At 35.1% G+C, this 24,927-nt stretch overlaps 1 protein-coding gene across 1 annotated transcript in view; it reads left to right on the top strand.

Moving 5' to 3' along the window:
• Cul4b (cullin 4B) overlaps positions 1-24,156 on the top strand; it is a 45,227-nt gene extending 21,071 nt beyond the window's left edge. Inside the window, exons 4-21 of the mRNA XM_077107346.1 lie at positions 2,021-2,124; positions 2,633-2,702; positions 3,612-3,685; positions 4,445-4,607; positions 4,761-4,850; positions 5,151-5,233; positions 5,841-5,908; positions 7,342-7,460; positions 8,796-8,988; positions 10,014-10,118; positions 10,584-10,694; positions 11,128-11,213; positions 12,464-12,571; positions 13,737-13,850; positions 14,809-14,914; positions 16,202-16,374; positions 18,474-18,626; positions 21,958-24,156. Of these exons, the coding sequence (XP_076963461.1) occupies positions 2,021-2,124; positions 2,633-2,702; positions 3,612-3,685; positions 4,445-4,607; positions 4,761-4,850; positions 5,151-5,233; positions 5,841-5,908; positions 7,342-7,460; positions 8,796-8,988; positions 10,014-10,118; positions 10,584-10,694; positions 11,128-11,213; positions 12,464-12,571; positions 13,737-13,850; positions 14,809-14,914; positions 16,202-16,374; positions 18,474-18,626; positions 21,958-22,053 (2,016 nt within the window). The 3' untranslated portion in view covers positions 22,054-24,156. The remainder of the gene's footprint in view (positions 1-2,020; positions 2,125-2,632; positions 2,703-3,611; positions 3,686-4,444; positions 4,608-4,760; positions 4,851-5,150; positions 5,234-5,840; positions 5,909-7,341; positions 7,461-8,795; positions 8,989-10,013; positions 10,119-10,583; positions 10,695-11,127; positions 11,214-12,463; positions 12,572-13,736; positions 13,851-14,808; positions 14,915-16,201; positions 16,375-18,473; positions 18,627-21,957) is intronic.
• Positions 24,157-24,927: the final 771 nt, after the last annotated feature.

The following is a 24,927-nucleotide window of genomic DNA, read 5'->3' as shown; positions in this document are numbered from 1 at the left end:
AGCCCCAGCCCTTTTTTATATTTTATTAGAGACAAGGTCTCGCTGAGTTGCTTAGGGCCTTGCTAAATTGCTGAGGCTGGGTGTGAACTTATGATCCTCCTGTCTCAGCCTCCCAGTTGCTGGAATTACAGGCGTGCGCCACTGCACCTGGCTCTAAAGTCTTTTGATATACATAAGAAGCTTGTCCTTTGGCTGGGTGTGAAGTTATGATCCTCCTGTCTCAGCCTCCCAGTTGCTGGAATTACAGGCGTGCGCCACTGCACCTGGCTCTAAAGTCTTTTGATATACATAAGAAGCTTGTCCTTTTGGGATCTGAGTATAATATAGTCTAATGCAAATATTAGTATAAAGTGAAAATGCAGTCTTTTCTTTTGTAATTGTTTATTCAGTTTGCAAATTTTAAAACCTCTGTATTTAACTATTCTTTCTAAAAAACTTTTTAGTTATACATGGGCACAATATCTTTATTTAGTTTATTTTGATGTAGTGCTGAGGATCAAACCCAGTGCCTCACATGTGCGAGGCAAGCACTCTGCCACTGAGCCACAACCCCAGCCCGGTTTATTTAACTATTCTTGAACAGAAAAGTTGGACAAAATTCCTTGGTATTTAATTATGTCATATTCATTTTAATACTGCTAGCAATAATGACTGCTTTGTTCTGTTGAGAAAACCAATAAAGTATAAATGAGTTTTAATTCAGTTATATTAGAGTACCTAAGCCATCTATCACTTTTTTGTTTGTTTTTGATACTGGGGATTGAACCCAGGTGCATTTTACCACTGAGCTATATCCTCAGCCCCTTTTTTATTTTTTATTTTGAGACGGGTTCTCACTAACTTCCTGAGGCTGGCTTTGAACGTGCTATCCTCCTGCCTTAGGCCTCTTGAGTTGCTGGGATTACAGGCATATGACACCTAGCCCAGCACAACTATAATGTTTTAAATTTAAAATGGAAACTGGGGGCTGGGGCTGGGGCTCAGTGGTACCACACATGCCTGGTATGTGTGAGGCACTGGGTTCAATTCTCAGCACCATGTGTTAAAAAAATAAAGATTATCAGGAACTAAAAATATTTTAAAAGTAAATAAATAAATAAATTGGAAACTGGGTGTTTGTGGCTCACACTGTAGCTCAATCCCAGCGACTCAACCCTGGAAACTGAGGCAGGAGGATTACAAGTTTGGGGCCAGCCTGGACAATTTAGGGAGAATATGTCTAATAAAAAGGGGTGAAATGTAGTCTAGTGGTCAAGTGCTCTTGGGTTCAATCCCTAGTACCATAAGAAAAAAACATGGAGTTTTATTTGTGAAAATGATTAACATTTTAGAGAACGGGACGATGTTTTTTTTTTTTTTTAGTACCAGGGATTGAACCCAGGGGCGTTTTACCACTGAAAATCCCAGTCCCTTTTTATTTTGAGAAAGGGTCTTGCTAAATTGTTTAAGGCTTTGCTAAATTGACGAGACTGGCTTTGAATTTAGGATTCTCCTGCCTCAACCTCCTGAGTGGCTTATAGACATGTGCCACTGTGCCTGGCCAGAACAAGACAGTTTTCATACCTAGCAGTGGTACAAATTTGATGTCCTTACAGGGTAGAATTTGGCTTGATCCCTTCCATTTTTTTTTTTTTGAGAGAGAGAATTTTAATATTTATTTTTTAGTTTTCAGCGGACACAACATCTTTGTATGTGGTGCTGAGGATCGAACCAGGGCTGCACGCATGCCAGGCGAGCGCGCTACTGCTTGAGCCACATCCCCAGCCGGATCCCTTCCATTCTTAACCTATACAACTATAATAAATATATTAATTTGGTTTTTATTTTGGTACAGTATGTTGGTTATAAAAAATTTCACCACCCACATTAATATGTTTTGTCTTTTTACCTCATGTCTTAAATGGATGAATAATCCCTCTTAATAAGCTGACAGAGTAGAAATAACAAAATAATAATTTCATATAAATAATTGAGAAACATTCCCAATGCTCTCTAACAAAGTGTGTGTTTATTCTTTTAGGCTGTAGAAAATCTCTGTTCTTACAAGATTTCTGCAAACTTGTACAAACAGCTGAGACAGATTTGTGAAGATCATATCAAAGCACAGATTCATCAATTCAGAGAATATCCTTTTAAAAAAACAAAAAATCCTAAAATTTTTTCTTCTTCCTTCCTGTCCCTCACTGTTTAACCCAGCTTAAAGTGGAATGCCTATGACTTCTAGATTCATTATTTTTGTCCTCCTGTGTTTCTATAGGAAGAAACAAAATTTTAACTATTCAGCTTTAATTAGATCCAAATCTACATATGGTATTCATGTAAATAAAATTTCTTTATGTCTTTACCATTTTTGTCCTAACGAATTTCCATTAGAGGAAAGATGATTTAAGGGAAATCATAGACTAAAAACATGATGCTCATTTATGTTTAAGATTTGTTTTCAAAGGTGTATTTTAGTGGGATTAAGATTTTTTCTGTGGCTTAAGAAATAGCATTTTGTTCTATAAGTACTCTTTGATTTCATTTACTATATATTAAGTACTGTTTGGTTTCATTTGCACTTCATATTTAAAACAAATGCACATTCACATTGCATGTATTACTTGTGTTAAACCCTTAACACATATCTCACGGATTCATTGGATAGTGTTCTTTTTCTAAAGAAGATTGACAGATGCTGGCAGAATCATTGTAGGCAAATGGTGAGTTGAGAAAAGTATTACATTTCAGCTAAACATTGTAGTTTCCACATATAGGAGTGTTAGTTTTAAAAATTTTGTAATAGGGAGACAATCTCAATTGCTCTTTTTCTGAGTTAGAAACAAATTTTTAAAATTTTAAAACTCTGAATTACAGGTAAATCAGCATTTTTTGAGATGTTGATGAACCTTTATTTTATTCATTTATTTAGATGTGATGCTGAGAATCGAACCCAGGACCTCACATATGCTAGGCAAATACTCTACCATTGAGCCACAACTCCAGCCCATAAACCAGCATTTTAGAGTCCTTTTTATTTTTTGTCACACTGAAGGGTATTATTTTCCCTTCTCCCTAGTCTGGCATTAGTTTTTTTTAATGCATATATTTTTTTAGTTATAGATGGACAATAATACCTTTTTTATTATTTTTAGGTGATGCTGAGGATCAAACCCAGTGCCTTACACATGCTAGGCAATTGCTCTACAACTAAGCTATAACCCCAGCCCCTAGTATTACTTTTTATTCCTTACGTTCTGTAAATTTAAATCTTAAAAGTCCATCAATCCACCACACCTAGACTGATAGAGGTAGAATTTAAGGTAGCTTCACCCCCACCATTGTTACTAAGGAAGACTTGAGTGCTTGATTCCATTTCTATTTTCAATTACTTCTCATGTAGCAAAGAAGTCAAAGGACCATTGTAAGTGTCTCTTTTTTAGCAACCACAGCAAGGATTAAGAAAATAGAATGGTTTGATGAAAATGGTATGGACATAATCTCAGGTAGATATGTTCAATCCTAATAGTCTATAATCTAGTGTAAAAACCTTCAGTTTTCTTATTTTATTGAGCAAATATTTCAATTTTACAAAATATAAAAGTTGTTTGATTTATCTTTTTCATTGACAGATCATGATCAGGAGCATTTTTTTGTTTCTGGATAGAACTTATGTTCTTCAGAATTCAATGCTACCCTCTATTTGGTAAGGATACCAGAAAAACGTAATGAAGATTTGTTACAAATCATGGTATAAATCTTAATTATACTACTGAAAGATAGCGAGTAGTGCTGTGACTGTTCTCTTAAAAATGCCCATTTGGCTTCTAGCCTTTTATTTATAGGAAGTTAAATTATATTTTGCCTGTCACTAATGTTGAAGATAGGTAACTTTCCCTGAGCATATATTAATATATGAAGATGATTTTTATTAAGAAGATTAAAGTTTGCTCTGAAATATTAATGAGTGAATCATGTTTGCTACTTATCATCAAGTGTTTACTCATTTTTAAACAATATTATGGAAAAGTCCATGAATACATAAAAATAGAATAGTATAATGAACTCTTTCCCCTACCACGTGCCTAGCATATAAACATAGCAATATCAAAGTACACTGAGTTTGGAGTACTGAAGCCAGTAAGCTTTCAGTACCAGTCATTTGTCTTTGAGCTAATTTTATCTCTTGCTTTGACCAAGGAAGTAATCCACTAGAGGAAGTAGTACAACAAAACTAAGTTATGGGGAAAGATAAGCATTGAGCTTTAGTTCTCATTAAAGAGAAAGTGAGTGTCCTTGTATGCTTTAATCTAATAATGTTGTTCAAAAAACTGTGTGTATGTTATCCTTTTACAATTGCTACTTCAAATCCTAGAACCATAATTAACATGGGTAACATGTTAAGCAAGTGTCTTCAGAAGTGGTCTTGTCATTTAACCCAGATTATATGTTTTTTTTATTTTAGGGACATGGGACTGGAGTTATTTAGGGCTCATATTATAAGTGATCAGAAAGTCCAAAATAAGACAATTGATGGCATTCTTCTCTTGATCGAGAGAGAAAGAAATGGTGAAGCAATTGATAGAAGTTTACTCCGAAGCCTTTTAAGTATGCTCTCTGATTTGCAAGTAAGTTACTTTACTACCTACAGAGCTGATTGCTATCCCTAGTTTGGTGTTTTTTTGTTTTTTTTTTTTAATTCATAGTACTGTTCAAATTGAGGATATTTGGTACATATTTATTGAATAAACAAACTGATTTATTTTATTACCTTCTCCCAGATTTATCAAGATTCTTTTGAACAACGATTTTTGGAAGAAACTAATCGGCTCTATGCAGCTGAAGGCCAAAAGTTGATGCAAGAAAGAGAGGTATTTTAAAATCATGATTAATAAAACTACTGCCTCTTATAATATATCTTACTTTGTACAACATAAACTTCCCTTTGCATTTATCTTCCCAACATTATAATGCTCTTCTCTCACTTAGGTGCTCCTTTCTTTTCTTTCTTCTTAAAGGCCAGAATTCGGGATCATAAACTCTACCTATAATTTTACATATGATTCAACCCTGTCACATTTGACAGGGCTGCTCCCAGGATCTTTTGGACTTGACATTTTCTGAATGATTTATGGGGAGGAAAGCAATAATATAAAAAACTATCTTTGTAGGTTCCTGAATATCTTCATCATGTTAACAAACGTCTAGAAGAAGAAGCAGACAGACTTATTACTTACTTAGATCAGACTACCCAGTAAGTATTACATGCCTAATAGTCTTAAACTGTTGTTAAATCACTTAAGGCACTTTAGGCATGTTAGTAACTATTTTCAGGTATGATTTAGACTTTTAACAGTTGGTTTCATAATGCAGACCTCAAGTTATTATTTTCCCTACCTAATTAGATTTAGTCAAGAATTTGGTTATTGGTTTGGTGTGTGTGTTTTAGGATGTAATTTTAAAATAGTATTAGAGGCTGATGTGATCTTTAGGCTGATTAAAAGTCACTGGGTGTTCATAGAAGAAACTGTTTTTGTACTTTCCTAAATATTACCAACCAAGTGGTTCCTATAAGCAGCATAGATGACTTCTCTACCTTCCTAATAAAAGCAGAGAAACTTTGGAAAAGGCTAGCCACAGCAAGACCATTGGAGACATTTCACTTCATTTTATAACTCAAATTCTGAAACAGTTTTTCCTTTTTTAGGCATAGAGTAACTCTACGTGCTCTTAAATTTATACATGGAATCAAAGTATGGAAATTAACATAAAATGAGACTATTTGATTTTTTTCCCCAGAAGACTGTTTACATTTTTAGAACAGTCAACTGTCAATAACTCTAACTCTTTTTTCCTTGTAGGAAGTCATTAATTGCTACTGTAGAAAAACAGCTTCTAGGTGAACACTTAACAGCTATTCTTCAAAAAGGTAATTGACAATTTATAAATAAGATAACTTTAAAATTGGTAATGGAAAACTAATAGGGATTTTTTTTTAAAATTCCATTTTTAAAGCTTGATAGCATGTCCCTGTATTTCTAAGGATGAAAACAATCCTTTCTCCCTACCCATCATAGTAGGCTTTCTAGTGGTGCCAGATCCCTTAACTGAAAATTAAAGGAACAGAGAAGAATGGTACATAAACACCGGTAAAGAAACAGTGAGGCAGGTAGCCATATAGGTTGGTGGTAGGGCACTCGCCCAACACGTATGAGGCCCTGGGTTCAGTCTCCAGTGCCACATAAAAAAAGTGAGAATTTGAAATTCTTAATAGGTAAGACTACAGTAAGGAAAGACATTCTTTCAGCACTAAAGTAGTTTTGTTACTGATGTACATAGTAGATAAAATCAAGCACTTCTAATCCTAGATGATCTTATAGAGTATACCCTGAATTTTAGTTTGATAACGCCACAATGAGTAGGCAAAATTTTTTCTTTTGTATAAAAGGGGTACTTTAAAAATTTTAATGCAGGTTATTTTATCTCATTCTGAAAATCAAATAATTAGAACCACATTTAAACCTATCTAAGTTTCCTTTTGATTTGTCATAGGTATATTCATAGTTGTACCAGATATAATATGGCTATTGCATATATGAAGAATTTATATTTACATATTATAAATATGTAAAAGTAGGTTTTTATAAATTGGTTTATCTATCTAATCTATCATGTAAGTGGTAAACCATTATACACTCAACTTTTTTGTAGTGACCGTATATTTAGTTTTCACCCAGAAAGGTTGGTTGTACTTGGGCATAGTAGCCCACACCTATAGTTCTAACTACTGAAGAGGCTGAGACTAGAGGATCACAAGTTCAAGGCCAGCCTTGGCAATTAATGAGACCTTCTCTCAAAAATAAAAAGGGCCAGGGATTAGCCAGGTACAGTGGTACATGCCTGTTATCCTGGCAGCTCAGGAGGCTGAGGCAGGAGGATAGCAAGTTCAAAGCCAGCCTCAGCAAAAGTGAGGCACTAAGCAACTTAGTGAAACCCTGTCTGTAATAAAATTCAAAATAGGGCTAGGGATATGGCTCAGTGGTCGGGTGCCCCTGCGTTCAATTCCTGATACCCAAAGGGGGGATAGGGCGCAAGGTTTTAGCTCAGTGTTAGAGCTCTTACCTAACCTGAGGCCCTGGGCCTTGGGTTCAGTCCACAATACTGAAAAGAAAAGAAGGAAAGAAAGAAAAGTTATTGTCTATTTGGGTTTAATTCAAAGGAAATCTTTGTATTGCAACTCACAGACTAGTCATAGTTTAAACCAGCATCATAGTAATATTAACTTAAATGTTCATCAAAATATCTGACAATTTGTTTACTTTATTGTGTGCTGTATTTTAATGCCAATGTTTAAAATTTCAGGTTTAAATAATCTTCTTGATGAAAACCGAATTCAAGATTTATCTCTCCTGTATCAACTCTTTAGCAGAGTTCGAGGTGGCGTTCAGGTGCTCTTGCAACAATGGATTGAGTATATCAAGGTATTAACAATTTTTTTTTAGAGAAAGAGAGAGAGAGAGTATTTTAATATTTATTTTTTAGTTTTTGGCGGACACAACATCTTTGTTTGTATGTGGTGCTGAGGATTGAACCCGGGCCGCACGCATGCCAGGCGAGCGCGCTACCGCTTGAGCCACATCCCCAGCCCTTAACAATTTATTTACCTGTGATTTTTCATTTATGATTTATAATCTACATACCCAGAGTGAGTTTCAGTAAGCATTTGTTTGTTAAATACACATTTTTTTTCAAATAAGGGATTTTTGAATTTTTTTTTTAGAAAAATGTAATGAGGACTAGGGATATAGCTCAGTTTGTCAAGTGTTGCCTAACAAGCAAAGGGTCCTGGATTCAATCCCCAGCACCAACACTCTCCCGCAAACAAAAAAGAAAAATGCAATGAATGAAGGTTTGAGAAGTCAGCCTGAGAATGATAGCTGTGTGGCACATCAGCAGTAAAACTTGGTATCAGATGTGATTTATAGCTCCAGTACTTAAAGCAGTGAATGTTTAGGAAGAAAATTTTCTTTGAACCCAAAATTTCATTCTTTCCTTTTACAGTAAAGCAAGATTTCCATTTAGAAAAGATTCAAAGCTAGCTTCTTTAAAAATAAGGAAAAGATCCTGAAGCGTAACACATTATTAAGATACTGTATAACCAGCCGGGTGTAGGCACATACCTGTCATCCCAATGGCTCAGGAGGCTGAGGCAGGAGGATCCTAAATTCAAATCTAGCCTCAGCAACAGCAAGGTGCTAAGCAACTCAGTGAGATGCTGTCTCTAAATAAAATACAAAATACGGCTAGGGATGTGGCTCAGTGGTTGAGTGCATCTGGGTTCAATCCCCAGTACTCCTCCCCTCAAAAGATATTATGTAATCAATAGCCATTCCTTATTATTTTTGTGATTATAGATTAATGGTATCAGTTTGAATATTTTATCACATTATGTTTTCTTTTTCTCGCTTCAGAAAAGCTCTTTTTTTTTGTACTAGGTATTGAACTCAGGGGCACTCAACCACTGTGCCACATCCCCAGCCCTATTTTGTATTTTATTTAGAGACAGGGTCTCACTGAGTTGCTTAACACCTCACTATGTTGCTGAGGCTGAGTTTGAATTCACAACCTTCCTGACTCAGCCTCCTGAGCCACTGGGATTACAGGTGTATGCCAGCATACATGGCTAAAAAAGCTTTATTTTATTTTTTTTAGCATCTTTAATTAAATACATGTACCAACTTAGAATATTATTTGGGGATTTTTGTGTGTGTGTGTGGATAATCAATTCCAGTAAAAATGGCAATTTTTGTTTTTAGGCATTTGGGAGCACTATTGTTATTAATCCTGAAAAAGATAAAACTATGGTTCAAGAATTGCTAGATTTTAAAGATAAGGTTGATCATATAATTGATATCTGCTTTCTGAAGAATGAAAAATTTATCAATGCCATGAAAGAAGCTTTTGAAACATTCATTAACAAAAGACCAAATAAACCTGCTGAACTTATAGGTATGTTTCCAATCCTTTTCTCAATTATTTGATGTTCTTTTGTATTCATGAACTCTCAATCTGAAATTTTGACAAGGTTGTATTATACCAACACCTCATTTATTTGTGATTGTTTAGCTGATAATACCAAGTCTAAAAAAGTGTTATCTAAGTACTTGGATGTAAGGAAATAGAGTCTTTCAAGCTAAGTAATGTCTTAAAGCCCATTTGTAAGACAAAACTTTGGACCCCATTTCTTTTTATTGATAACAAGCTTGATTATCTGTTTTCCATGCTTATAGTGTCTTAGAAATGGGGCAGGGTGCTATTTCTAGAGGCCCAATGTTAGGGCTGCAGGAAAGGTATACCTGAAATTAGTTACCAGTGAAAAAGGTAAAAGTCTAGAATGAAAATAAACCTAATAATCTGGGCCCATTTTTTGTACAGGTCTGGTATATACTGCAGTGCTTCTCAGGTCATCCCACTCATGTACCTATTAATGTCAGAGGAGGAGTAATACCCTAAGAAGGTCTAGGGTCCTCTGCCAAAAGGATGGAATTTGCTGAAGTCTATTTTTGTTCATCTTTAAAAGTTTTACAAATTTTTCCTTCTTGTAGTGTATTTGGTTTATTGTAATAGTAAGTAAGTTTTAAGAATGCTTATCATCAGTGCAAAATGGAAACTCGCAAAGATGTTTTATGGTTTTTTTTTTTTTTTTTTTGGTAATTTCAGTTACCCCACACATGGCTTTATGCAGCCTCCTCCACAGGGTATTCATATCTCATTTTAATAAACATCATTATAGTGGGAAATACACTCAATCTGGAATCAGATGACTTGGGTTTGAGTTCAGGTTCTAGTGTTTAATAGCTCTGTGTCATTTAACAGGTTACTCAATCTCTCTGTCATGGGAGACCTTTTAAAAATGCATCTCAGAAACACTCTAAAACTTGGTGTATCATACGCCTTTTTGTGTATGTATAGTACTCAATACTTTATGGATACCCATGGCCATTGAACAACAAACTCTTTCTCCTTCATTTTAGCTAAGTATGTAGATTCAAAGCTTCGTGCAGGAAACAAAGAAGCTACAGATGAAGAACTTGAGAAAATGTTGGATAAAATTATGATCATATTTAGATTTATCTATGGTAAGTATAACTGTTTTAATATTTTTCTTTTAAAATAATGCATTCAGAAACTAGCAAGTATAAAACCTGGAGGTACTATTTGGAAATTAGAGGGTGAATAATGTATTTTATTCTTTATATTTAATTCATTAGGGATTCTTGAGGAATGTTATTTGTCTTAGGCTTTGACTTTTCTGCTATTAAAAGCCTGGATTTTTGCTACTTGTTTTAACCTCTTGAATTTTGTTGTTAAAGCTACCCATCAACTAAAGTTTTTCTTAAGTTAATGCAATTTCAATTCTTAAAGAACTTTTGAAATGTCTGTCAGAGAAATTAACTTCTAATGTTCTTGCATTTAACAAACTTGGATAAAATATATGAAATAAAATAACCTGGAATGATGCTGTTATTGATTAAGAATTTCAAAGCTATTTGTCAGAACTTTAGTTAGAATATTATGAGTGTTGTATTTTTTATTTAATATAGGGAAGGATGTTTTTGAAGCCTTCTATAAGAAGGATTTAGCCAAGCGACTATTAGTTGGAAAGAGTGCATCCGTAGATGCTGAAAAATCAATGCTGTCCAAACTTAAACATGGTATGTTTTCCATTCTCTCTATTTCTTCTCTTTAATTTCTAAGGGGAAATGTTAGCTTAATTTTTACCCTTGATTGATTGCCTTTTTTTTTTTTTTTGGTCAATCATGTATGTGTGGTGAAGACAAATTAAGTAAGCTCATGAGGTTTCCATCCTTATGTACATGTCCACTGCTATTGCATTTTTTAAAAAATAAAGCATTATTCTTGTTTTTAAAAAAGTCCCCATGTATCTTATATATAAATAATAGATAGGGTTAGTACAGTTTTTAAGAGTTTGACACTGAATTAGTGGGGCATACACTTTGGTTAAGGATTTCTTTTTATTCTTATGAATAGCTATAGATTATATTTCAAGCTAAATTTTTGTTTTTCATTTAAATTCTTTGTTTTTATTGCCTTAAAATATTATAAATGTACAAACATCTTTAATAGAATGTGGAGCTGCTTTTACCAGCAAACTTGAAGGAATGTTTAAAGACATGGAACTTTCTAAAGACATCATGATTCAGTTCAAACAGGTAAAAGTGAGTTAAACTCTTGCTTTATTCCTCAAACTTGAATACATGTAGTTATTTCCTTGTGGCAGTTTGTACTAAAGGGAATAAATAGAAACAAATTTCTTATAAGTACTTCATAGAAACTTAAATGATATTCACAGTAGAGGAAAAAAGATCACCAATGAAATTAAGTATATTTGACCTACTTTAGGATTTATTCTTAATAAATGCCCAAGATAACACAAAAATAGAAATAAAATGTGTTGAACTGAGTCAGCACAAGAAAAGTTGTGGTTAGTCAGTGGAAACGGGGCTTTCCCAAGCATCTAATCACTTCATGATTTGCATGTTCAGAACTCGCAGTGGGGCTGGGGGAAGAGGTGATAAGGTGATTGTATAAAACTTTTGGGGACCTCAACAATGAAAAGCTAGATCTATAGTTTTGAAGATGTAGGTTGAAAGTAATTTTTTAAATATTTAATAACATAGTCTGGCATAGTAGTGCATACCTATAGTACCAGCCATTGGAGGGTGAGGCGGGAAGCTTACTCAAACCCAGGAATTGGAGACCATCCTGGGTAACATAGCAAGACCCCATCTCAAATAACAACAGCATAAGTGATAGTGATGACAAGTTAGATTTGCTTCTCTTAGGGTTTTAGTAATAACTTATTTACCATTATATTGATAAAGGTGGAAATGAATGCAAAAGATCAAAGCAAAAGATCAGGGATAATAGAATCTGTATCCTGTAATAGCTACAAAGTAGGGTTTATCTGCTTTGCCCTTTCCCCCCTCTTCTTCCTTTCTAACTTCAGGTCATCCCCTGCAAAAAGGCAGTGGAGCAAGTGAAAAACCGGAAACTTGGGCTGGCTGGTGGGGTGAGGAATGGGGGTTGCTACAAGGTGTTCCAAACCACATAGGGGTCTCCAAAGGTGGGGACTGCTGGTGGAAAAGACATTGGGGGAAAGAAAGGAGAAGAGATTCTAAGCCCAGCTTTATGTGAAAAATTATTTGAGTTAATAATGCCTAAAACAATGGTCTTGGATTCTTGTATGCCACTGTGTGGAGATATTAACTTATGTACCTTTCCAGTGCATTTTATGTAGGCTTCATTTAAAGTTCTCTTAATAGTTGCCTTTTATTTTCAGAATGGTCAATATTTGCATGTATATTTGTAATGAGGAACTTCTTAAATGAGTCATTATTGTGACATAAAATGTATGCACTTGTATTTTAAGATCTCAGTGTATGTGTTGATCTTATTATAGTATATGCAGAATCAGAATGTACCTGGGAATATTGAATTAACTGTGAATATCCTGACAATGGGTTATTGGCCAACATATGTGCCCATGGAAGTCCATTTGCCACCGGAGGTAAGACCTGAGTTTATGCACAGTAATCATGATACTTTTGTTTGTTATTTAAAGTAGATGCTTTGTAGGGGCTGGGGTTGTGGCTCAGTGGTAGAGTGCTCGCCTAGCACGTGTGGGGCCATGGGTTCGATCCTCAGCACCACATAAAAGTAAATAAACAAAATAAATGTATAAAAAGAAAAAATAAATATAAATAAATAAAGTAGATTCTTTGTAAAAGCCTATGTCAGTAAACACACCAACAACAAATGCCAAGTCTTTTAATATTCTTGTATATCTATTTCAAAATCTAGTTTAGCACTTAGCTAATGATGTTGGGTTTCCAGATTGAGGGCTAATTGCCTTGACTCTATCATAATTTCCCCAGATTATATCCCTCACTTCCTAGCTGTCAAAAAATCTTGTTCAGGGGCTGGTGTACAGCTCAGTTGGTAGAGTGCTTGTCTCATAAGCACAAATCCCTAGGTTCAGTCCCCAGCACCACAAAAAAAGAAAAAAAAGAAAAGAAAAATTCTTGTCCATTTTTCACCTGCAGGCAGGATTACTGAATTGATGGCTGCTTGAGTAAATCCATCCTAACTCCTGGGAAAAATGTCTAACTCAGAAATGAAACTTAGAAGACGGATTAAAGCTAGAAAGGGAGATATTAAGAATTCTCCATAGAGATAATTATGGAAGAGAGTAGATTTCCCTCAGTAACAGGGAGAATATGGAGAAGAGGAAAAAAGTGTAGAGGCAGAGCTTTAGAAAAAGCTTTAGAAAAGACTTAACATTTGGCAGATGGTAGGAAGAGGTAAGAAAGAAAACCTATGTCAGTAAACACACTTGGCATTTGTTGTTGGTGTGTTTACTGACATAGGCTTTTAAGAGCAGAAGCAACAGTGGTAAAGGAACCAGCATAGTGTGGAGACACAAAGCTATTGGTGATAAATGTATCATAAGAGTGGATGATTAAATGGTACAGAGAGATCAAAGAGTAAGAAGGCTGGCAAGTGCATTAGATCTGGTGGTTGGGAGATAATTACTGTACATCAAAGTGATTGGTAGACCTACTAGATGTAGTGTTTAAAACTTCAGAAATTCTTACATATGAGGTAAGTATAAAGAGTGATGAATGTGGTATTAGGTACAGAGCTTAAATGAAGCCTTATTTTATTTACTTTAGATGGTAAAACTTCAGGAAATTTTCAAGACATTTTACCTAGGCAAACATAGTGGCAGGAAACTTCAGTGGCAATCAACCCTAGGACACTGTGTGCTAAAAGCAGAATTTAAAGAGGTAAGTACATGTTCCCAAAACTTAAGTTTTCATTTTTATCTTCAGTATGGAGGTCATCCTTCTTCTAGTATTGTTTTATAAAGGCATCCTAGTCATCTGCTTGACAGCATTTATTACTACGGTTGTGTGTATATTTTAAGATTGTGATCTTTTTCACAATTGATTTGGTCCTTCTTCAAAATCAAAAACAATAATTTTCCCCCCACCCTTTCCCACCTGTGGATGAAGAATTCACATTGTGACTTCTTGACTGAAATCTTCCTGTTGACCAGAGCTAAAGAATAGAATAGGAGTTTAGGGGAACAGTTCATGTATCTAAATTTCAAAAAACTTGCTGGGCGGGTGGCACAAGTGGATCATGAGTTCAAAGCCAGCCTCAGTAAAAGCAAGGTGCTAAGCAACTTAGTGAGACCCTGTCTCTAAATAAAATTCAAAAAAGGGGTAAGGATGTGGCTCAGTGGTCGAGTGCCCCCGAGTTCAATCCCTGGTACAAAAAAAAAAATTATATATATATACACACACACACACACACACACACACACATATACACATACATACACACACGCACACACACACCCATACTCCTGCAGCTTTTTAAAATTAATCCGAATCAAACAAGTCAAAAAATGCATTTGAAATAGTGATTTGCTTGTGATGAATGTCTGTAAGGACAAATGGGCTGAGTTATTAATTTTCATTACTTTGCTATTCTATTTTAATTATAAGGCTTAAACTGTTAAGAGATTAACTAATCCTTCCCCTTATTTTAGGAAGGATCATACCTAAACCCTACACTGAACATACTGTATTACCACCTCAAGTGGTTTTTCTGAATAATGTTAATCCGTTTCTAAACCCACTAATTGAAAAATGCTTTTCCTATGAGAGATTTTTAGTTTGATTAATATTTTATGGTTTTTTTAAAAATTAGGGTTAAACATTTCTGTTTTTCCAACAGGGTAAAAAAGAACTCCAGGTCTCTCTTTTTCAAACACTGGTGCTGCTAATGTTTAATGAGGGAGAGGAGTTCAGTTTAGAAGAGATCAAGCAAGCTACCGGAATAGGTTTGTATTGAACCAGTTGTTTAGCAAGCATTATTAGGTATCCACCATGTGCACACAATTACATTAAAGTCTGTGGAGGATACAAAGGAATAATCTCTCTCTTCCATACTCTTAATGTAACCCTGGGGAAAGAGAGAAAAGACATTTGAAATAATTTCAAAACAAAGCCCAGCATGGTGGCTCATGCCTATAATCCCATTGGCTTGGAGGCTGAAGCAGGAGGATCATGAGTTCAAAGCCAGCCTCAGCAAAAGTGAGGCGCTAGCTAAGCAACTCAGTGAAACCCTGTCTCTAAATAAAAAACAAAACAGGGCTGGGGATGTGGCTCAGTGGTCAAGTAACCCTGAGTTCAATCCCCCACTACCACTCACCCCAAAAACAAACAAACAAAAACAAGAGATAACTTGAGACTGGCACGGTTGGGAAAGCCCTCATGAAGGAAGTAGAACTTGAGCTGGATCTTTAAGTTTTGGTCAGTGAGAAGGCATATGAGGCAAGGAGAAATTGTGTGAAAAAACTTGGCACTTAGGAGTAGGGACAACATGGCAGGAATCATGAAGAGTTTAATTGTAGCATAGAATAGTGAGCTACAAAATTCAATTGGTAAGATAAGGCCTGGTAAATCTAACAAATGAAATGTACATTATAGGGTCTCATGTGGGATGTAATAGAAGTAACTTACTTGGACAACTTACCTGGAATGAGTAGACAGGGGAACTTGGAGGATGAAGATATTTTAATCTAGAAGCTATTGTGATAATTCAGGCATAAAATACTAAGGGGCTTTGACTAGCATGAGGCCAGTGAGAACGGAGAATAGGCATCTCAAAGGAAGCAGCTGTTACATGCATGGAGGAATGAAGAAGAAGAGTTAAAAGATGATTTCAGGGTTTTTCATCATAGTATGTTGTTTATTAGTATGTTAGTGGTATCACCACTAACAGTTGGAAAGAATGCAGTTTTATGGGGAAAGAAGGATGTACTGGAGTTATGATAGTAAGACAGCCTGGAGAAGGTGTCCTTTAAATGCAGGACTGGAGAGAAGTCAAATGTCATTTCAGATTTGGTATAGTTATCTACATGGAATGATAATTAACACCTTTAGACTATGACCAGGAAAAATACTATTAGATAAGACATGGACAAAGTATTTGGTGACCTTGGGTGGGGGGAGAAGTTTGAATAGAGGGATGTGGATGGAAGGGATGGAAGCTAGATTGAGCTTGAATGTTCATGAGGTTCATACTGATGAGCTGATAACAGATAACTAAATTGCTGTTTCTTTAGAGGATGGAGAGTTAAGGAGAACACTGCAATCATTAGCCTGTGGCAAAGCTAGAGTTCTGGCAAAAAATCCAAAGGGCAAAGATATCGAAGATGGTGACAAGTTCATTTGTAATGATGATTTCAAACACAAACTTTTCAGGATAAAGATCAATCAAATCCAGATGAAAGAAACGGTAAATCTTTTGCTTTGCTTTCTCCTAGTCCTAATACATAAGAATTCTATATGTTCATAGTAGAAATCTACAAAGATTGTATACCTGAATACATTCTCTGTGCCAATATCTAACCTTCCATATTTGATTTGGGGTTTTCTTTTTGTCCGGGAGTGTTCATGATTGGGTCGATAACCAATGTAGTTTTATATCCTGCTTATTTCATTTAATTTTCAACCTTGAGAACTTTAAAAAATATTTTTAGCAGTAGATGGGCATAACTTTTATTTATTTTTCTATGTGGTGCTGAGGATCAAACCCAGTGCCTCCCATGTGCTAGGCAAGCATACGACTACTGAGCCACAACCCCAGCCCCAACCTTGAGAATTTTTCTATGCTTATAAATATCTTCAAAAGTGACAAGTGACTGCATAATATTTTTTTTACATTGCCATTATAATTTGTTGATTCTTTGGCACTGAAATTCATGACTTTTTTTATGTGGGGGTTGAGGGGGTCTCACTGTGTTGCCCAGTCTGGTCTCAAATTCCAAATTCATAACTTTTTAGTATTATAAATAAATCTGCAAGAAATGTCCTTATACCTAAAGCTTAATCTCTCTGATCTTTCCCTTATGATAAATTCATGGAAGTCAATTTTTTGGGGTCAAACAATGTGAACATTTTAACAATCTTAACAAATAATGCTATATTCCCCACTATTAAGTATAACTATAATATGCTAATAAAAACATAAAAAATAATGCCATATTGTGTTCTGTAAATTCTAGACCAATTTATTCTCTGCCCAGCAGCATAAGTGCCTGTCTTACTGTGCCCTCACTAGCACTAAAGATTATGTTTTCTTTCTTTCTTTTTTTCATTCTTTCTTTATATGTGGTGCTGAGTATCAAACCCAGCGCCTTGCACATGCTAGGCAAGTACAACCCCAGCTCAAGATTATATTTTCTTTTTAAAATCTTTGCCAACTTGCTTGTTGAAGAATCTTAATGATTTAATTAATTATTTCTTTGATTAACAGTGAAGTTAGATATTTTATTTTTGCCATTTGAATTGTAAGATATTTTATTAAGGAAACCAAACACAACATCCTGAACAGGTTGGCTTCAGTTCCAACCAGGTATAATGCAATACTGGGGGACAAGTTTTAATGTGAGACCAGGGTCAGTATCCTCAAACAAGTTCCTTTTTCGCACATACATCAAAGCATGATGTTAATGTAAAAGATTACCTTCTCCTGGGGCTGGGGATGTAGCTCAGTGGCAGAGCACTTACCTAGCATGTGTGAGACAGTGGGTTCAATCCTCAGCACCACATAAAAATAAGTAAAGGTATTGTGTCCATTTGCAACTACAAAAAAATGTTTAAAGAAAAAGATTACCTTGTCCTTACTTCCAAACCATTTATGCTGTACCAGAAATTAAACTGATGCAAAAAATTCAAATCGTTCTTTCAGTTTAGGTACTAAAGGCTAACATTTTTACTTTAGTATCTGGATTGGCAAACTGACTCCTAAACACCTAAATTTGTGTAAATCTTGAAGGAATGTAAGCACTAATGGAATGTATTTGAGGTTTATATATTACCAAATGAAAATTACTTTTCAAAGACTGACTTATTTTTCTTCAGTCAGAAACTGTTATATAGCTGTTTTTATACAGAAATCTAGTGAACAAGCTCTTTTACTGGTACTCAAAAGTTTATCAGGAAGAGAACAGTAAAAGAAAATGGTAGCTGATAGAGCATGCTAATAATCCCACCTACTTGGAAGGCTGAGGCAGTAGAAAAGAATAATATGTTAAAATTTGCATCAGCCCTCTGTACTTCCAGAAAATCAATTCAAAGACAGTGTTATTCTATTAACTGGTATTGGCTTTACTCCATTAGTACAAGGCAATATAATTAAAATAGGGAGGAGTTATGTGAGTTTTTTCTGTCTTTTCTGTGTTCATAATCACTGGGATTATCACTTATTTTGATAATTCAGTACATGTAAAACCAAAAGAATGTCGTGTCCCTAATTTGCAATTTTTGTGAGTCATCAAGTTTCATTTCAGGTACAATTCTTTCTTAAGTTTAGCTTTTGTGGTGTTGTTTTAGGTTGAGGAGCAAGCAAGCACTACAGAAAGAGTATTTCAAGATAGACAGTATCAAATTGATGCTGCAATTGTTCGGATTATGAAGATGAGGAAGACACTTAGTCACAATCTCCTTGTTTCTGAAGTGTACAACCAGTTAAAATTTCCAGTTAAGGTAGGTACTTATATGTTTTCATATTAAGCTTGCTATAAATAAAAGAAAATATGTTGAATTTTTGAACACTAATCTTACAAACTCAGATTAAGGCCTTAAAACCATTTAGAGAAACAAGTTTTAATTTCCTGTGCTTATGCATATGATTAAAAAGAAGACTTTGTTGGCATATGTCGGCAGCTATGAAAAAAAGGGAGCAACAATTTATAGAAGCCCCTGTACCTGAAAGTTTAATGGCTAACTGAATAATTGACATTCTCAAGTTTATTCAGTGTATTTCTTTTGAACTTCTTTTCTCCTTGAAATACCTTGGTGCCAGGCGTGGTGTTGCACACATGTAATCCCAGTGGCTCAGGTACTGAGGCAGGAGGATTACAAGTTAAAATCTAGCCTCAGCAAAAGCGAGGTGCTAAGCAACTCAGTGAGACCCTGTCTCTAAATAAAATACAAAATAGGGCTGGGGATGTGGCTCAGTGGTTGAGTGCCTCTGAGTTCAGTTCCCAGTACCCCCCCGCCCAAAAGAAAAAAAAACACCTTGGTATTTGGCAGGTTTGATTATTTTTTAGGTTGCATTAAGTCTTACATTTAGTTAGCTTATATAAATGTTTATAAATGTTTATTACAAACTGTACAGGTGATAGCATATAGTTGATTGGTAGAGCACTTGCCTACCACATGCAAGCAAGGTCCCTGGGTTCAATTCCAAGCACCAAACAAACAAACAAAAAAAGCTAAAACAAACAAACTTATATATAGATAACTAGTTATCATTAAGTGACTTTTTCATATTTCACATTTTTATTAACATGTATTAGTTATACATATTAATGGATCTCAGTGTAGCTGTACCATTCATGAATACAGCATGCACTGATCAAATCTAACCTCCTTTTAGTGTCTTATAAAAATTCTAGCTAGCTGGGCATGGTGACACATGGTTGTAAATCCCAGATACTCAGGAGGCTGAGGCAGAAGGATTCCTCAGCAAGTTACTGAGACCATATTTCAAAATAAAAAAGGGTCAATGATGTAGTTCAGTGGTAAAGTACCCCTAGGTTCAATCCTCAATACTGCCCAAAAAAAAGAAAAAGAAAAGTCTGGCTGTAGTTCTGGTAAACTGAAATTGGCAAGTAAATGTATATGTTTTCATGTAAACACCCAGTAGTAAAGATGCTTAGACATTGTGATATTCTGAACTATTATCTTAAGTTTTAGAAGATTCCTAAACACTTAGTATAGTTTGGATAGACTCCTGGATGTTGGAGTTCTTAAGAGCTTTGGACTTTGATAAATCACTTGACCTTGTTTCTTCTTGTAAAATGGAAATAATAATTGTATTTATCCCATAGGATTATTGTGAGGCTTAAAGGAGATCATGAATATAAAAACAAATTTAGCGTTGGATTTGGCATATAATAAGCACTCAATAGCTATTAATTCTAATAAGATAGGTTTTTTCCTCTTCTCCAAACCTGATACTGCCTCATTACCACACTCCACCCTCATTCTCTGCCTAATAATCATTTCATCTCCAGCCAGAGAGAGATCACTGCTAGGAAGGTAGAAGTGTCATTATAATGTGGCAGTAGTCTAACTGTTAACAGAAAAATCTCTTGATATTCAAACCTTGGGATTACTAGATGGAATTTTAAAAAATATTTTGAGTTTTTCATTTTGTTTTTTTTTTGTTTTGGTGGTACCAGGGATTGAACACAAGGCTTCATGCATTCTACACAAGCACTCTACCACTGAGCTATATCCCTAGCCCTTGTTGACCTTGAACTTCTAGGCCCAAGGGATTCTGCTGTCTCAGTCTCCTGAGTAGCTGGGGCTACGGGTGTGAGATACCCTCTTTATCCAGTGTTCATGGTCTGAAAAATCCCCTTATTAGCAAGCAAGATTATAAAGTTAGCCCTCCATCTATGGGCTCTACATCTGTGGATTCAACCAATTCACAATTTTTTTTTTTTGTACCAGGGATTGTACTGTGGGGTGCTTAACCACTGAGCCACATCTCCAGCCCTTTTTATTTTTTTAAAGAGAGAGAGAGAGAGAGAGAGAGAGAGAGAGTGTGTGTGTGTGTGTGTACAGAGAGAGAGAGAGAGAACCTTCCTAATACTTATTTTCTAGTTTTTGGCGGACACAACATTTAATGTTGTAGTTGGACACAATACCTTTATTTTATTTTTATGTGGTGCTGAGGATTGAACCCAGGCCTCGAACATGCTAGACGAGTGCTCTACTGCTGAGCCGCAATTCCAGCCCCCCCAGCTTTCTTGATTTTTAAACCACAAGTTAAGATTCTAACTAATTAGAACAAATTTTTTAAAGTATCAAAAAAATTAAGATTCTGAAATCCAAATCAAGTATAGGAATTGATAGTTAAATTAATTACGTTAAACCTGAAATACACATGTGAATGATGATACTTCGTTTATTGAGCCATTTGATGCAGTATTCTTTTAAATAGTGATTTCCCCTATCCATTTTAAAATTTAATTTATATCAATGAAAACTAACTTGGAGACCTAGCTTTTATCCAAAATAAAGATGTATTTATCTTTTCAAACTATATTGCTTAGAGCTAAGTAGTATTTTTATAAACTCTGATGTGTTCCTCATGGGAAGTTATGAGAAGTTTGGTTTTGTATTTAATTGTGCAGAGGGTAGTTGGTTTAGGGAAGATCTCTTTAAAATAGAAAAGTGTTGGTGGGTTGGGGTTGTGGCTCAGTGGTAGAGTGCTCACCTAGCACGTGCGAGGCCCTGGGTTCAATTCTCAGCACCACATAAAAATAAATAAACAAAATAAAGATGTTGTGTACAATTAAAAAATAAACATTTTTAAAAACGGAAAAATGCTAGAAAGTATCGTATAATGATATGGGTGTGATGATTTAAAAGGGCTGGGGATATAACTTAATGGTAGAGTACCCCATCAGTGTTCTGTCCCCAGTAGGTCACCCACCACCACCACCAAAGAAAAATATTAAGGGATTTATGTAAATAAAAAACCTAAAAGTAAGTAAATTCAATATATGAAATCTGTTATCCAAAATAGTTCTCTCTTTTTTTTTAAAGAGAGAGGAGAGAGAGAGACAGAGAGAGAGAGAATTTTTTTTTAATATTTATTTTTTTAGTTTTCGGCAGACACAACATCTTTGTTTGTATGTGGTGCTGAGGATCGAACCCAGGCCGCACGCATGCCAGGCGAGCATGCTACCACTTGAGCCACATCCCCAGCCCCAATAGTTCTCTTTTTAATGGGGTATTGCTAAGTGGGCTTTTGCTAATGATTATTAGCTTTGCATTTAAAATTTGCCTTCTCTTACAGCCTGCTGATCTTAAGAAGAGAATAGAATCCTTAATTGACCGGGACTACATGGAAAGAGATAAAGAAAACCCAAACCAGTACAACTATATTGCATAGAACGTTGACCTTGGTGTCATATGCAGTAGACAGTGGATAAACTAACTTGTTGATCCTATATTATTTGACTTCTTTTATACTACCGATGACCAAATGAAGCATTGTAATGGAAATAGTTGAGTGGACTTTTTCTCAGTGGTTAACATGCCCATTTTAAAGAGTAATACTTACCTTAAGAAGAATGTTGTTGAACTCTTTGCATGTTATTTAGTATGATGTGCAGAAAACTCTTAAGAAAGTACCCGGTCTTCGTGATTCCTCTTTGGAACTGGGGAAGAGGTCCCTATGGCTATTATAAAGGGCGGGGGGTTCTTATACACCATTATGAAGCAAAAGGTTTATTTGCTTAAATTCTCATTTAAAGATACTTAAACTGCATGCAAACTTTATTTACTGTACAGAGTTCTGGATGTATTTATCAAATAGAAAAACCACCCTGGACTTGGTTGTTCACCTGTTTTGTGATTTCCCTTGAAAAGAAAAATAAGTTGTCATAGCTATTGATATTTTACTAGGTAATGTTCTGTTACACTGAAGGGGATGTTTTAAAAAAAGCTTATTTGGAAACAAGTTTTCAAGTAGGGTAACAGTTGCTTACATAGTATCTTGTATATTCACATCCTAAAATTTTCCATTTATGAGTATGGGATGTGTATATATGGCTTAGCCCCGAGTTTACTGTGCTGATTAACAGGTACTTATAAAATAGCTAAACTTAAAAGATTGCTGATCAGTCATATTAGAGGAACATCAGAGGAAAGAAAAATCCAACTCTTTCTTCATATTAAAAGTGCATACAATATAAAAATTGTAAAAGAGACCAAAATCAACATGTTCTGTAAATTATTACAGGAGTGAAAATTCATCAGCTAGTTTTCAACTTGATTTAGACTTTAAATGTTTTTGGACAGTTCTGTCTTTATCTTGGACCAATTGTAGATTGTTACAGGCTTTCTAGGATTTAGCATTCCAATTTTCTCTACCAAAGTGTGGATTTTTTTTGAAGCATCCCAGTTCTTCTCTTTGATAAATGAGCCTTTTAAACCATTTTGCTAACATCTTAAAACCCTAGATATAAAGGTCTTCCCTCATTTTCCCCACACAACCCCTATTTGGAAATTTCAATTTCAAGTTCTGTATTCCTTTCAAAGTTGCTTGAAGTTAAAGAGTTCTCATAGCCACTGGACACCTTTTCAGGGAATGTCCCAAGACTGTTCACACATAGTATTGTTCTTCAATTGATAATGTGAGTAAAAGGCTTCATTACCATCAGTGGGATTTTGTTTTGTCTTCTCGTTTGTTTTTTCCTTGAAGGGAATCAGTCATGGAAGATGCAGAAAGTTGTTTGTTTGTTTGTTTGTTTAATTAGAACTTCTTTAATGCTTTTTGCAACAGCATATTTCCTTCCTGTTTGGAGCCTTAGGAAAGAAGCCTAGTTCCTAACCTTCAATTGAGGAGACTTGGGACTCTTCTGTCTACTATTGATTATTTTATTTTATTGAGTTCTCAAAGACCTGTGGCCAGCTATATATATATATATATTTTTTAAGTTGCCTCTTTTTTTCTCTAATTGCGTCAACTTGCACACTGTTGTCTAACTGCATATAGTATTTTAGAATTCCTTCTTAATTCTTTTTGAGTTGCCATTGCCTATATTTTTTCAGCCTCACAGGAGCTCATCTGACAAGGAAATGTGGCTATTTTGTTTGCTTCCTCTCCATACTGAACCATGTATCTCCATCAGTGTTCTAACTCACCCATGATGGTCTCTTGAGATATGTAGACCATTACACCAGACTCACTAATTACCCTTGAACAATTTTTAGAAAGAGTTGGTCCTATTAGAAGGAGACTCTTGATGTCACCTTCAGTATCTTGAAAGTGGGTCCCTTCCTTGAAGTTCTTAATTCTTTGAAAACTTGATGCTGTTTCAGCTGAAAAATGAGCAAGACTATTAAAAATTAAGGGGAATTGTTTAAGAAACTAAAAAGTAATTGCAGACTACATTGGATAATTGTGACTTTCAGTTGTTCTGTATCAGTTGAATTTTTGTGCTCTTTTCCCTGTGTACGTGGTGGTTCTATTTTTCTCCAATAAAACTTTTATTTAAAAAAAAAGTTTCTGGGGAATATCTTTAAAATTCACATATTATAAGAAAGTTATAAAACCACAGTTTTGAGATAATGCTGAGGGACTATCAGGAGGGAGGGTATGGTAAAAGTAAAATGCCCCAAAATCTTCAGAGTAGGTAATTGTTCTTAAATGCCATTTTAGAAAAATCAAATACAAGTATAAATATTGTTTCATTCCAATCCTCACAGTCCAGTATTTTTGTGAAGTCAGTATAAAACTAAGGCCAGAACTGAGAGGACAACAAGAGATTATACTTATTTTACTTGTGGCACTCGTTCTAACTTTTCTGTTAATAATTTTGTGTTTTGGGCCGACTACTGTCACAGAAAAATGTTCCTCAAAGTTTCTCGAATGCAGTTTCCTGAGTTTGCTAAATGGTCTTAATGATGTCTTTGTCATACTCTTGAAATTCATACTCTTTGTGGGTATAGTTCAGGAAATCAAGTTTTTCCATTTAGGCATCTGTATCTAAAGCTTGGAGAAGTTTGTTTTTAAAACTTAATATCTGTAAATTCTTTTAGTTAAACTTTTTGTTTTAATTACCACTGTTTAATACTGCAAATGAAAGGAACATATTTTGTTTTCTTATTTACATAAAATTGGCAAAACAAATTGTTGAGTAGTGCCAATAGGAATTTGCATAATTATTTCTTTATAAAATGAGGTTTGGGCTGGAGTGCTTGCCTTGTGTGCACAAGGCCTTGGGTTTTAATCCCCAGCACCACAAAAAAGAAAAAAAAA

This window comes from Callospermophilus lateralis, chromosome X (assembly GCF_048772815.1).
Source record: "Callospermophilus lateralis isolate mCalLat2 chromosome X, mCalLat2.hap1, whole genome shotgun sequence".
NCBI lineage: Eukaryota > Metazoa > Chordata > Mammalia > Rodentia > Sciuridae > Callospermophilus > Callospermophilus lateralis.
This window is presented reverse-complemented; position numbering and strand designations above follow the sequence as displayed.